This window comes from Terrapene carolina, unplaced genomic scaffold (genome assembly GCF_002925995.2).
Source record: "Terrapene carolina triunguis isolate 2854851 unplaced genomic scaffold, T_m_triunguis-2.0 Scaffold58, whole genome shotgun sequence".
In the NCBI taxonomy this organism is placed as follows: Eukaryota; Metazoa; Chordata; order Testudines; family Emydidae; genus Terrapene; species Terrapene triunguis.
The window spans coordinates 93,361,553-93,376,576 of NW_020664409.1; the positions used below are offsets into that span (position 1 = coordinate 93,361,553).

Sequence of the window (15,024 nt, forward strand, 5' to 3'; positions counted from 1 at the left end):
CCCCCCGGACGCTATTTTTAGCTCTAAAATCCGGACATGTCCGGGGGAATCCGGACGAATGGTAACCCTAGTCAACTTGTGTCCTCAGTGAGACAAAATAGCCACAACTTGTCGTCATTTATTACCTGCTGAATTTTGGTCCAAAGCAACTCTGGAATTCTGTGTCCACTGTTCTCTTATGTAATATTGCGCTATCTTTCTTTAGCAAAGATCTGGATATATTAGACCCAAATATAACTTTGAAGAATGCAATGTTTGCCCCTAGTATCAGAAAGTTACTATTTGGACTCTATTCAGTCCTTAAAATCACAGTTGCCATTTGAAAACACTGCACTTGCTGCTGAACTTTGAACATGCTAAAACAGATAGTGGAGTCTTAACACTTCTGTTGACTGCTGGTTCCACTCTTGTTCCCACAGAAATGACTTATGGCCTACTAAAAGTGAGGAAAGCTTTACGTTTTCTTTTTAACTAAGAACAGTATTAACAACTCTCTTCTAAATAAAGAAAGCTATATTCTTTTTACTGCTGTTACATTCATGCCTACATGAAAACCTTTCTGCTGATCAAACCATGGTGGCAACCAATTTTAGTTTCAAAAAGGCAAGGAAGGGTCTTTTACTGAACGCTAAATGTTTAGCTCAACCTTAACTTTACCTCATCTAGGTCAACGGGTTTTGTAAATGCTCTGAAACGTTTGTCAATGGCAAGTCTGTGTGTAACATTCCTCAAGAAAATCCTAAGTTCACGTAATGTATCCTCCTCTTGCTCCTCAAGCCGTTTCACCTCCTCGACTGTCAACTGTCGTGGCTCAGGCGGTGGTGCTACTGGAAGGACTTCTAAGGCCTGCAAAACTTAAGTCAAACAGCGGATTTAAGCCAATTTACAGGGTTTAGTTTTTCAATCAATGCATTCTGCAACACTCCAATATTTATTTTAGTGACGGTAGAGCACAGCTGGTAAAATGATGTTTGTAGCACATCCTAACCTGCTTTCTTTTTTGATGCAGGAGGCTTAGCAGCTTGATTCAGAATTAAATCTTCAAAAAATTTCCTTCTTTCTTCATTGTTAGGCAACTGGACATTGAAAACTTCTCCATAATCATCAACAAATAATTCCTGCACCTAAGGGGGGGAAAAAGATTATTTATAAAATACAAGTCACAGGATTCCTGTGATATCACAAAAAAGTGCATTTTATGTGCATTTTTATACTAAATTGAAGGACAAACTGAAGAGCACAATACAGAAGCATCAGTGATAAAAGAATTAGCTTCTTGGCTCTAGAAGGCTAGATTTCCTTAATGACTTAAAATTAGGCCTTCGTTGAAGCGGCCACATGTGGAATATGAAATAAATTCATTTCACTTGGCCCCCCAAACTGAAGACTGCTGTATTAAAGTGCGTCACTGAACTGCAGACTACACTACACCAACAGCTAAGTAGGAAACAACTGGGGGTTCTGCACTAATGTAGATTTTTTTTTTAATCATAAATTGATATTTTTAATTACATGTTACTAATTTTTACTTTTTCTCCATGTCAGAGAAATTAAATTGCTAATGTGGACATTTTGTACTTGTTTCGTTAGTTTCCTAATCTGTAGAAATTCAGATTCTACATAAAGATATTTCTTCTACTAAAGAGAGAATTCTAAGTATGAAACATTTTCGCTGAAAGACAAATCCAGGACATCATCATCTGTGAGATCACCACAAACTCAAAAAGACAACATTGATAAGCAAATGGCCAAATGGTACTATATTTGTAACCTACACCACCTTCTACAAGTCAAGAAAGCTGAAATATTTCAACAAGGTTGTAGTCTTCCATCAGGGTTTGCTGTAGTAAGTAATACGATTTTTGGCCATGATATTGACAACACATATACACATGCTTAACTTTAAGCACATAAGTAGTCCCCTTGAAGTTGATACAATTGTTTATATGAGTAATGTTCCATACCCATCTGAGTGTTTTCAGGGTCAGGGCCTTAATTTTCAATATTTTGGTTGTCTCTCCTATAGCAGCAGTTTTATAAAATTCAGGTAGGCTACCCTACCAGTAGGGGCATTAAAACAAAAACAGCATTTCTAATTCTGTTCCTTAAAAAATTTAAATTGAAAGTTGCAATAGCACAAGTTTTCAAATTAGTTTTCACAAAACCTCAACATGATTTAAATCAATGACAGAAAAACTACAAGTGATTTAAAGCTTCTTGACTTAAGTCACTGTACCCTGTTTGGTATTCAAGATTTGGTAGGCTCCTTGGAATTTTGTTATCCAGAAGACATTTGGGTCTTTTAGTACTGGGAAGGTGATGCATTTCCTTTGAGTAGGGCAGATGCAACTTTACGTTTAGCGAATGTCTGAAAAAGTTATCTTTGCCTCCTCACTAATCCCAGACAGCAATTAGCTTCTCAATTCACTTTGTCCAATATAGACCACTACAGCACACCCAAGAACAATAGATAAGCACATTAGTATGATGATTCTGGTAAAACCTGTACTGGAATAGTTTATACTGATATTTTTAAACTGTCATTAGACTTCAATGCTAACACTACATTGTGATGAATGGGAGGACTTTACTTCTCTGAGAGATACTGTTTCAGAGTATCTACAGGCTCAGTCAGACAATTACATTTGTTAACATTCGGGAGCTTTTCCTTCTCAGCTTTTAAAAACACTTATTCTGTAACACAAACATGTGGCTGCATAATCATATTGTTTATATGAGTCCTGCAATTACCGAATAAATTTTTTTTTTTGAAGTGTAAACACTCAAGTTCACTTACATAACTTCTCTCCTGATATCTACCGTGAAACAGTATTTTTCTACAAATGAAATCTACCGTAAGCAAGGATATTTGTATCTGCTTCTGCTATGTTTGCCCAAAAGATCACAGTCTTGACAGATTCATAAACCACCAGAACTAGATTAATATTAAAAAGTTATTTGAATTGAAGAGATGAAGATTATATTAAATGCACTGGCAAATAATACCTCTTCTGGTAGAGCTGCATGATGTACATCTGATGTTGCAAGCAGCAGAACTGGAGCAAATGATGGAATATTCTGTAATAATGTTGTAAATGTAGCTTTCAAAGTGAATCCAACAGTCTCCCACCATAAGTGGACATGTGGAATGTATAATATACTTGGTGCTGTTCTTTTGGCTTCATGGATCAACTAGTAAAAGAAAAGTATTGATTTGGGAATACTGAGAAACACGTGAATAGGTCACTAATAAATAATTAAAGTTCAACTAGTCACTCCTATTTCACAGTTGATATACTAAGTAAGCAACAACTGGGAAAGAACAATTCTTAATACTGAGGCAAGCTTCTGCTTTGCGTCAACTATGAAACAAACCCAGTCATAAATTACAGGTGATTTTGTAAAAAGAAACAGAGGGTCCTGTGGCACCTTTAAGACTAACAGAAGTATTGGGAGCATAAGCTTTCGTGGGTAAGAACCTCACTTCTTCAGATGCAAGTAATGGAAATCTCCAGAGGCAGGTATAAATCAGTATGGTGATTTTGTATAATTTTATTAAAATTAATAATGTCTTGCCTAGAGTAGAGGGAAAAACAACAAAACAACCCAGGATTGAAACCTATTTGAATATTACCATAGGCATGACTCTTCCAGAGAGAGAGGTAGAAACATTAAGAAAATGTGCATTGATGTATGTCAAGGAATTTTAACACAACACTTTGCTCTGGGATTTTCATTACCTTCTTATTGTGCACAGTTTACCAGTGCAGACACCAAGAAAGTGGTATGGGGGAAAAGAATTAATTTTGATGGGATGAGGATAATCATTGTTAGCCTGACAGCATGGATTCTAATGAAAGATCAATGTGTATTTTGGAAAACAGTCTCCTACCTTCCTTCTGGAAAGATGAAAAACTGAGCACAAGAAAAGATGAATCATTTTAAGATGAGAACCTATCCTGCCGGAGATCAGACAGGGAGGAAGGATGGCCAGCCCAGTGGTTAGAGAGCTGGCTTGGTCCATGGAATACCTAGGTTCAATTCCCTGGTCTGCCACAAACATCCTGTGTGACCCTGGGCAAGTAACAGTCTCTCTAGGTCTCAAGTCCGCATCTGTCAAATTAAGATAATAGTGCTTCCCTACAGAGGTAGATTAAAGATTACAAAGCACTCTGATGTTACTGTGATGGGGGGCCACTTAAGTGAAAAACAGACATAACCACAGATTCAGTCAGCAAAAATCATGGTTTCAGATTTCTGAAAGGGGCACTTTTATAACTATACTAATAGAATTGTTGGGGAACAGCTAAACACAGTCCTACCTGAATAAGCCCCTTAAAATGCAACAGGTGAAATTGCTGACAAGGCTTGCTAAATTTTGAGCAAAAAGTCCCCTGAAAACCCACATTTAGAAAAACTAATGTCAGCATGTTTTTATCTTATGAGAGTTAGGAAGGTTATGGAAAACACCACGCCCTACCTAAATAAAGATTATGTTAACGAATAATTTAAGATGTTACATATGTACTGAACTATGATATTAAAAGATAGAAAATTGCTGAATGGTTTAAAAAAAGGAAAAAAGAAGCAAAGGAAACCCCGTTACGAACCTTCTGTAACTGCCGTTCTTCGAAATGTATTTCTTATGTCCACTCCAAAGTGGATATGTGCTTGCCCCAAGCACCGCTGGCCAGAAAGTTTTCCCTCAGTGGTATCTGTCAGGTTGGCTCTGGTGCCTCGTGGGGTTGCATACTCACAGCACCAGTATAAAGGGTCCCACCAACCCGCATCCCCCTCACTTCTTTCTTAATGGCTAACTCCATTAAGCAACATGAGCAACACATCTCGACGAACAGTTATGGAAGGTTAGTAACCATTTTTTCTTCTTCTTCACGTGCTTGCGCATGTCCATTTCAAAGTAGATGACTCCCAAGAAGCTGCGCAGGTGGAGGGTTGAGTGTTCATTGGCATGCTGATTGTAATACTGCTCGGTTGAAACCTGTGTCATCTCTCACCTGCTGGTTGATGGCGTAATGGGATGCAAAGGTGTGGACTTACAACCACGTTGCCGCTCTACAAATGTCCTCTGAACTACAAATGCTACTGGAGATGCTTGAGACCTTGTGGAACGCGCCGCCAGGGCAGGAGGAGCGGGGACCTTCACCAGGTCATAGCACGTGCGGATACAGGAAGCAATCCATGAAGAAATTCTCTAAGCCAAGACTGAAAAGGCTACAAAAACCTGAGTAGACTTCCGAAATGACTTAGTCCTTTCTATTGTGACAAAGTTCCCCCTCTATCTTGGTGGGTCCTGCGCTTATTGGCGGATTTTCTTGCCTCAGAGGTTCACCATGTGGGTTGGGGAACAGCCCAGAGACCTTCCCCTTTGGAAGAACCCACAGTCCAGGTCAATTGGGAGGTTTGGGGGGAACCCGGGCCCGCCCTCTACTCCGGGTTCCAGCCCAGGGCCCTGTGGACTGCAGCGGTCTATAGTGCCTCCTGTAACAGCTGCATGACAGCTACAACTCCCTGGGCTACTTCCCCATGGCCTCCTCCAAACACCGTCCTTATTCCCACCACAGGACCTTCCTCCTGGTGTCTGATAACGCTTGTGCTCCTTAATCCTCCAGCAGCACACCCTCTCACTCTCAGCTCCTTGCGACTCTTGCTCCCAGCTCCTCACTCGCACCACAAACTGAAGTGAGCTCCTTTTAAAACCCAGGTGCCCTGATTAGCCTGCCTTAATTGATTCTAGCAGCTTCTTCTTAATTGGCGCCAGGTGTCCTAATTAGCCTGCCTGCCTTAACTGGTTCTAGCAGGTTCCTGATTACTCTAGTGCAGCCCCTGCTCTGGTCACTCAGGGAACAGAAAACTACTCATCCAGTGACCAGTATATTTGCCCTCTACCAGACTCCTGTACCCCATTGGTCTGGGTCTGTCACACTATGTAGAAGGCTAGTGCACGTCTGACAACCAGCGAGTGGAGTCTCTGTTCCTATCTGTTGGCATGTGGCTTCAGATAGAAAGCAGGTAGGAAGATATTCTGGTTACTATGGAATTGCGAGACTACCTTTGGAAGGAAGGCCAATTGTGGCCACATCCGAACCTTGTTCTTGAAGCAGACTGTATAAGGTGCTTCCGACATAAGGGCTTGGATCTCCGAGATCCTTCTAGCAGAAGCAATGGCCACCAGGAAGGCCACTTTCCAGGATAGTTAGAGCAGAGAGCATGTTGCCAGTGGTTTAAATGGAAGACCTGTTAGCCTTGCCAACACGAATTTGAGGTACCAGGGAGGAAGTGGCTGCTGTACCTGGGGGTACAATCTCTAGGCCCTTAAGGAAATGACTACAGACAGTTTGAGAAAACAGAACAGCCATTCACCCATGGATGGAAAGCTGAAACTGCCGCTAGATGAACACTAATAGATGACAATGCTAGGACTTCTTGTTTCAAGTGGAGCAAGTAATCTAAAATGAAAGGTAGTGTCAACTGTGTAGGTGAGACCCCTTCTGCACAGACTAGATGAAGAATCTTTTCCACTTTGCCAGGTAGGTGGCTCTAGTGGATGGTTTTCTGCTCCTAAAAGCACTTCCCCGAACCAGTCCAGAGCATGCTAGCTCTGCAGTGTTGATCCATGGAGCTTCCAGGCTGTGAGATGAAGGGATTTGAGGTTCGGATGACAGAGACTGTCATGGTCATGGGAGATCAAGTCTGTTTGGGAGTTTTAACAACAAAAACTTATCAGTACAAGAGGGCTTCTTTCAAATACATGGCTAGAACATGTCAAAACATGAGTTGTTTTATGTGTATTGAGGAGGAGGAGATGAGCCCTTTCTTTGGTAAATTAGAACATGTCCTCAAAACTGTTCTCAATAACAGGGGGGGGGGAGGAAGAGAAGAGAGACAGAGGGAAGGGGAGAGGATTGAGAGAAAGGAGTTGCTATGATGGCTGATTAAAAGAAGGAACTGAGGGGGCGCTGGGTTGGCAGGGGCATATATCTGGCGCCATAAGGACGCCACTCCAGGGGGCGCCTCAGCCGACCCACTGAGTGTTGCTAGGGTAAAAATCTTCCGATGATTGTGCACGCGGCGCACACCTAATTGGAATTGATATGAGCAAGTACTCTAAGAAGAAAATCCTCTTACTGTTCTTTTATAAACAACTTCTTCATTGCAGAAGGCTAAAAAGGACAATGTCCCATTTTACCTGTATGATCATTACCCAAAGAAAGGAGTGGCCTTTCAGACTGAGATTAAACAGGACACACAGACAGACACAAAAACCCACAAAAAAGTTTTAAGACACCATTAAAACTGAACCACAAGTCATAGTTTTGCTAGCCTCACTTGAATCATTTTGCTCCAAAACCACTCTGGAAAAACAGAATTTATTATTCCTACCAGATTTAAAAATATATATATATATATATATATATATATACACACACACACACACACACACACACACACACACACACACACACACCTGTGCACATGTTTCTTCGGGTGATGTGGTACTGATTCCAAACAGAACTGAGAGATCCAATGTGTACACCGTGAACTTTTCCAAAGCATGTATTACTGCTGGTGCCAAATGAGAGCCCTGTCCAAAACCGGGCTCTCCAACTATCAAGAGCCTTGGTCTGTAAGATGTTGGCTGACGATAAGCACTTCTAAAACAAGAATTGTGAAATCAGGACGTTTTAAATAATTAAAAAAACCCAAGAACTAAAAACAAAAAAAATTTCCATCAATGTATGAAAGCATAGGTGTTGAGTCTCTCTCTACCATAATTTTAGAATACAAATAAATAAATCTGTACTGTCAACAATTCTACTTATTTTCTTACATAAGGCATCAGATATACCAGAAAAAAATAGTAAAGCTGCAATAGTATAGGTTATGGATTACAGTAAATACATATACTTACTGTACCTCTATCACAGATTTGTTTTTATTTCATTCATTCCTCTTGTTCAGTCTTTCCACATAGTTTGGTCGTTAATCTAATACAGTCAGCAAAGTCTTTCCAGTTCCTTAATTGTTTTGTTCTTCTGAACCATGTTTCTGAGTGTAATACTGGTTTTTGCAACCATACTATTAATGCACTTAATGGCTAGAATCTTTGACATGAAATAGGTGTACATCTTTAAGTTCCGTAAATTAGAACATCTCCTCAACCACCATAGTAATAGGAATTTGGCAGTATCTCTCACTGAAATGACTGGTGGTCCAACCCAAACTAAGACTCCAAAAAAATATGTCTTTTCAAACAAGTTTTTGATGATTCTCATAATAAATCAGTAAAATTGATTATATTTTTTAAAAGATTAGCATAGCCGTTGTCAAATTAAATAGCAAATTACATAACAGAAGGGGGAAAAAAAATATGTTAGTTACAATGGAATATATAAACTTGGAAACTAAAAGTATAAAGGCATCAAAAATGTCTAAGAAAACTACCAATGTGATTTAGAGACAGGCCAAACTACATACATGATTGAGATCTAAAGTAAGGTGCTCCAAGGGGCGAGTGGAATGAATCTCCAAATCTCTGTGCCCCAAGCTTGAGAATCTCCTTGAAGGATTAGGGGCCTTTTCCCCTAAATTTGGTCAGTTCTAATCAGATGATACTTTACAATTTTATCTGCTTGTTTCTATGTTTATTTCTGGCAAAGACTGGTGCAAGAATGCAAAACCCTTCCCCCACCCAAAAAAGGAAACAAAACCCAGAACATCTCCCTTGCACCAAAGGATTCAGCAGCCTAAATCAATTTGAAGATCAAAAAGACAAGTACCTGTTAAAATTAAGGACATTTGCTTTCTGCTTATTATGTGTTTTCTGGGAAAGCGGATTTTCAAACACTGAAGGCACTTCCTCATCACTATACATTAAGTCACTTTCTAAAATAGGACTTGCAACATCTGAAAAACAAAGAAGTTCGTTAACTCTCCTGGGAACTTTGTATCACCAACTTGCAAAGAAAAAAGTTTTATTCACAATTCAACATACTAGTCTGTGGTGGTTTATTCAATCCAAAGACAATAATTTTAAAACACTTTAGAGAAACAGCCATTAGTCTGGTAGCACATGTAATTCTGTGGGCAAGTTAATGATAGAAAGAAAGTGGTGTCATTTCATTAGTAAAATTCTACAGAAAAAATTTCAGTGGTGTCACCCTCTGCAACATGGCGGGGGGGACTTGCTGCCCCCCAGCTTACAGCTCCAGGTCCTCTGGTCGGTGGTAATGGGTCGAGTTTGGTATCATGCGAAAGTCCTTTCTACATAAACACAATGGTACCAAACATGACAAACCTAAAACAACTGTGTAGATATATATTCAAGAAAATGTTTTCTTTTAAAAAAAATCACTTAAAAAAAAAAATCAATCAGGTAAGTTCTGAGCATTAGCTGATAACACAGTACTGTCAGTCAAGGGCCACATTTTAACTTTGTGAGGGCTACATGTTTGACAGGCTTGTATTAAAATTATAATTTTAATGTTACAGAATACTATAAATGGAAAGAGTGCTTCAAGTAGGGAAGTCAAGCGATTAAAAAACGTAATTGCAATTCATCATGCTGTTAATAATAGAATACCATTTATTTAAATTTTGGGATGTTTTCTACATTTTCAAATATATTGATTTCAGTTACAACACAATACAAAGTGTACAGTGCTCACTTTATTTTTTATTACAAATATTTGCACTATAAAACAGTATTTTTCAATTCACCTAATACAAGTACTGTAGTGCAATCTCTTTATCATGAACGTTGAATTTACAAAATGTAGAATTATGTACAAAAAATAGCTGCATTAAAAAATAAAATAAAATCCACTCAGTCCTATTTCTTGTTCAGCCAATCACTCAGACAAGTTGATTTACATTTGCAGGACAGCATGCTGCCTGCTTCTTGTTCACAATATCACCTGAAAGTGAGAAAAGGCGTTCGCGTGGCACTGTTGTAGTCGGCGTCGCAAGATATTTACGTGCCCGATACTCTAAAGATTCATATGTCCCTTCTTGCTTCATCCACCATTCCAGAGGACATGCGTTCATGCTAATGACAGGTTCTGCTCGATAGCAATCCAAAACAGTGTGGACCGACGCATGTTCATTTTCATAATCTGAGTCAGATGCCACCAGCAGAAGATTGATTTTCTTTTTTTGGTGGTTCGGGTTCTGTAGTTTCCACATCGGAGTGTTGCTCTTTAAAAAGACTTCTGAAAGCATGCTCCACACCTCGTCCCTCTCAGATTCTGGAAGGCACTTCAGATTCTTAAACCTTGGGTCGAGTGACATAGCTATCTTTAGAAATCTCACATTGGTACCTTCTTTGCGTTTTGTCAAATCTGCAGTGGAAGTGTTCTTAAAATGAACAACCGGTGCTGAGTCATCATCCGAGACTACTATATTTCATGTTATATGGCAGAATGCAGGTAAAACGGAGCCGGAGACATACAATTCTCCCCCAAGAAGTTCAGTCACAAATTTAATTAACGCTTTTTTTTTTTTTTTTTAAATGATCATCAGCATGGAAGCATGTCCTCTGGAATGGTGGCTGAAGCATGAAGGGGCATACGAATGTTTAGCATATCTGGCACATAAATACCTTGCAATGCCAACTACAAAAGTCCCATGCGAACACCTGTTCTCACTGGTGACATTGTAAATAAGAAGTGGGCAGCATTATCTCCTGTAAATGTAAACAAAGTTGTGTGTCTTACCGATTGGCTGAACAAGAAGTAGGAATGAGTGGACTTGTAGGCTCTAAAGTTTTGCATGGTTTTATTTTGGAGTGCAGTTATGTAAGAAACAAAAAATTCATACGTTTGTAAGTTGTATTTTCACAATAAAGAGATTGCACTACAGTACTTGTATGAGGTGAACTGAAAAATACTATTTCCTTTATCAATTTCACAGTGCAAATATTTGTCATCAAAAATAATATAAAGTGAGCAGTGTACACTTTGTATTCTGTGTTGTAATTGAAATCAATATATTTCAAAAAGTAGAAAAACCATCCAAAAATATTTAATAAATTTCAATTGGTATTCTATTGTTTAACAGTGTGATTAAAACTGCGATTAATCACGATTAATTTGAGTTAATCACGTAAATTAATGGCGATTAATCGACAGCCCTACTTCAAGGTGATTTGCCATCAAGGACAAAAAAGAAGTGATTCAGTAGTATTGCTTATGATCTTTATTAGGTCAAGAGTTGTGATGAGGCACTGGTTAAGACATTAGCATCCAGCCAGAAATTACTGGAATCCACCCACAAATGGTATGCACATAGTTACATAACAAACAATTAATTACAATCCCAAAGAAAATTTATAACAAAACCCTTGTTTTTGCTTTGGTCTTGATCATTTTTAGGCATCAACAGGGAGACAAAGAATACTGACTGGTAGCTGAATCTTTGGAGAATACTATCAGAGGGGACCTGATTAAACACAATGCTCATGGCACCTTACATGGTATAAAAAGTGCACCCATAAGCTGAATTTGGCAAGGTTGTAAAGGAAGTACAATCGAACATCACTCCAGGACAAGTACCAGCTGTGGGCAAGACTCCATTCTGTGTGTTTTGAGAAGAAAACCTGCTTCTTCTGCACTACGCTGGAAGCCCAAAGGCATCCATTAAGCATAGTTTCAACATGTGAGACAGTAAGAAATTGTATGAAGCAGTGACTCTCAGGTGAGAACATTCCACAAAAAGAGTTAAGTGTGTGCATTGACCCAAAGACACCCATGAATATGACATTGAGTGCTACACCAAGAACATACGTAACGTGTTGCATGAAAAGGTAAAAGCAACAGAAAAATACTGATTTTATTACTGCGAACTGTGCAACTCAGATGGAGTTTATAAACTGCATTTCAGAGGTTCTAATGGATGGGAAAGTAGTAGCAATGGCCAATGCAGAGGCTAAGTACAGAGAAATACGTGCTTTGAATGGCACTGAAGAGGAACAAATGGTTAGCAGAAATGCTCTTAAAGCACTTATTGAAGATGAGCTGTGGGATATGGATGTAGTTTTTAGTAATCCTATCTGCAACAATGAATCACAGTACATATCCTTAAAAGCCCCAAAAGCCATGGTAGTGAAAGTGCTTATGTCAATAGTAATACATCATTTTTTCCTGACAAGAGAAGACTCTGTTTGCAACTACCAAATGTTTTATGGAAAAGCATTTTGTCCTGCAGTTTGTGGCAGTTTTAGGAATCCATACCCGATGCCAAACCTGAAAAAAATAATACATGTGACCTGTACTGCTACAGGTCTGTCGCATCTTACACACATTTAACATGCGCAATTTAGCTTTACGTGGTCGGCAAAAACGACAATTTTAATACTGTACCTGTAGTGTGGGCGATTCCGCCCACCATTACACTCAATGTAATTCTGACTATATGCGATTTTCACTTTACACGCTGACTGCGGAACGTAACCCCAGCATAAGATGCGACAGACCTGTACTTTAAATGGTGCATTGGTGGTTGCAATGACTTCAGCACCAGCAAAACATGACAGTAAGCAAGTGGAGTACAAGAGTTTCATTTTATCACAAAGCCTCATGCATGAGTGCTTGAGTAAAAGACAGGTTTCCAATACACACACCGAGGCATATGCATAATCTACCACTACAAGTGGCCATTGGTTTAACAATTAATTCCAAAACCTATAATAAATTCCTTGTGCAGTTTATGCACAGCATTGCTGTAGTCTGTGGAGGAACCAAAGTACTCTGTCTGGAGACTACAATTGCAAACAAGGTTCTTTGCCACATGGAATTCAATGACGGGTTGTACATCCCTCTAGACCTCATCAAGGGTAGTTTTATATTTTGTCCTGCCGATTACTTAGACTTCCTTGATAGCAAAGGTACCCTCCATGCTACGTTATGGTCTGCTATCAGGAGCATATTAATGAGGATCAGTCCGTCAATTTCTCTCTGAACCAGCAAAGAACCGTTCCTTGAAGTAGCTTCCTGACTTCATGACTCACTCACTTTCTTATCAAGGTCCAATAATTCTGAAGCCAATAAGTCCAGTTTTCAATGAAGCAGTAGCTAAATTGACTACAGTAGAGCTTTCTACATTCACTAACCTTGTTAACCTTCCCAGAGTTATTGTGAATGTTAGTGGGAGTGTATCCCACTAACATTCACAATAACTTTGTTATTGTGCAGAAATGGGATGGACTCCAGAGGCAAAAAATTACTAAGTATGGCTTCAGCTGAAGAGATAGAAGATGTACCCTCAAATGTTCCAGACACTCAGGCCATACCATACTACATCATTTCAGGAGAAAGGTATATTCCACTATGGGGTCAGCCTTTAACTCAGCAATCCACGAGGTGCCGTAGCAAATGACTGTGTATGTATCCTACCAATGATACCTGCTAGCCCCACTGATCACGCAGTTCAGTTAACATTCCTTATGCAGATGGAATGCATGAACAAATACAACTGCTACTCCTGGGGGAATTCTGAGCCACTGCGCACATACAGAATTCATGTCCCACGCAGAATTTTTTTTCTCCACAGAAAATACGTACTGCTGGAGAAGTGCTACAGTTACACCTTTTGCCCACCAGGAGTTGCTGTGGCGCTAGAACAGGCAGGAGCAGCCCCAGCTGCAGATAGAGAAGAGGCTGCATTCCTCATAGCATCTTGCCCATGGGGCCAGTCAGGAGGCACAGGACATGGGAGGACTGGACAGCGTAGGACACATGGTGGAGGGGAGGGGGAAAAGAGACAGACTGGGTGGGAACACTTCATTCAGAGGCTACAGAGAAAATACTGGACTGTGAAGAAGTCAACCTCATGTTTGATATGTATGCAGAGGAATCAATTAAAAATATCACTGGAAAGAAGAAGTGACTTCATGGTATTGCATCTGTCCAATACAAAAATCAATGACTCCATGAACATCTCCAATGTCACAGTGAAGAAGCTAGTGTCTCATACTTGCATGAAGGACGAGTTAATCACATACCTTGCAATAAAAATGCTCCAACATATGAAGAATTGCTTGACAATTTTGTCGTCACATGGCATAATGAAGCTGCTGACTTGTGCTGTTCAGTGAAGTTTCTTTGTTGGTTCCCATGAGGAGGCTGACACTAAAATTTTCTTGACTGCCATCAATGCCACAGAGAGATGTGCTACTAAACTCCGGATTTTTGCACAAGACACAGATGTTCTAGTGCTCTCTGAGAGAGACTACCCAAGACTTCCGCAAGATTCTGTTTTTGTGCTGCTGGGGAATGGAATTGCTGTATATCCCTCAGAGATGTGTTCCTAGCACTCTGACCATTGAAAGCCGCTCTTTCAGGATACGACACTACTGGAAGGCTGACTGGAAAGACCAAATTATCTTGCTGGAAAGCATTTGATTCAGCCTCTGAAGAGACTCTCCTCACTCTAAAGGTGCTTGTAATGGCAGAGACCGTCAAATGCACTGGAGGAGTTCATATGTTGAGTTTATCATTTGAAGACCAACATTATGACACATGCAGAGCTACATTGGTGGATGTTTTCTAAGAAGCAGACAAACAGAGAAAAATTGCCCCCAACAAGGGGAGCATTTATACCTGCTGCCAAGAGGGCAAATCATCAAGCAATGGAATGGCTCCGGGATGACTCAGAGCATCCAAAACTATCCTCCTTTATCAGGCATGGATAGGTCTGATCACACCAATTGTGTGTGAAATACCACCTACTCCTGGAATTAATTCTGCAGCTACTCAAATGCTTGTGTGCAAAGAACAGATGCTCACCATCCTGCAAATGTTTAGTCAGCAGCCTGCCTTGTACAGAGATATAGAATCATAGAACTGGAAGGGACCTTGAGAGGTCATCTAGTCCAGTCCCCTGCACTCAAGGCAGGACTAAGTATTATACCACCCCTGACAGGTGTTTGTCCAACCTGCTCTTAAAAATCTCCAATGATGGAGATTCCACAACCTCCCCAGGCAATTTATTCCAGTGCTTAACCACTGA

At 39.9% G+C, this 15,024-nt stretch overlaps 1 protein-coding gene across 2 annotated transcripts in view; it reads right to left on the reverse strand.

Annotated features, from left to right (window-relative positions):
• Positions 1 to 15,024, reverse strand: part of ATAD2 (ATPase family AAA domain containing 2) — an 87,003-nt gene that overhangs the window by 35,335 nt on the left and 36,644 nt on the right. For both annotated transcript variants that reach the window (XM_026646310.1, XM_026646317.1), the window contains exons 14-18: positions 8,799 to 8,925; positions 7,487 to 7,673; positions 3,007 to 3,192; positions 989 to 1,124; positions 658 to 854 (exon numbers count right to left, since the gene is read on the reverse strand). In XM_026646310.1, coding sequence (XP_026502095.1) covers positions 658 to 854; positions 989 to 1,124; positions 3,007 to 3,192; positions 7,487 to 7,673; positions 8,799 to 8,925 — 833 coding nt within the window. The remainder of the gene's footprint in view (positions 1 to 657; positions 855 to 988; positions 1,125 to 3,006; positions 3,193 to 7,486; positions 7,674 to 8,798; positions 8,926 to 15,024) is intronic.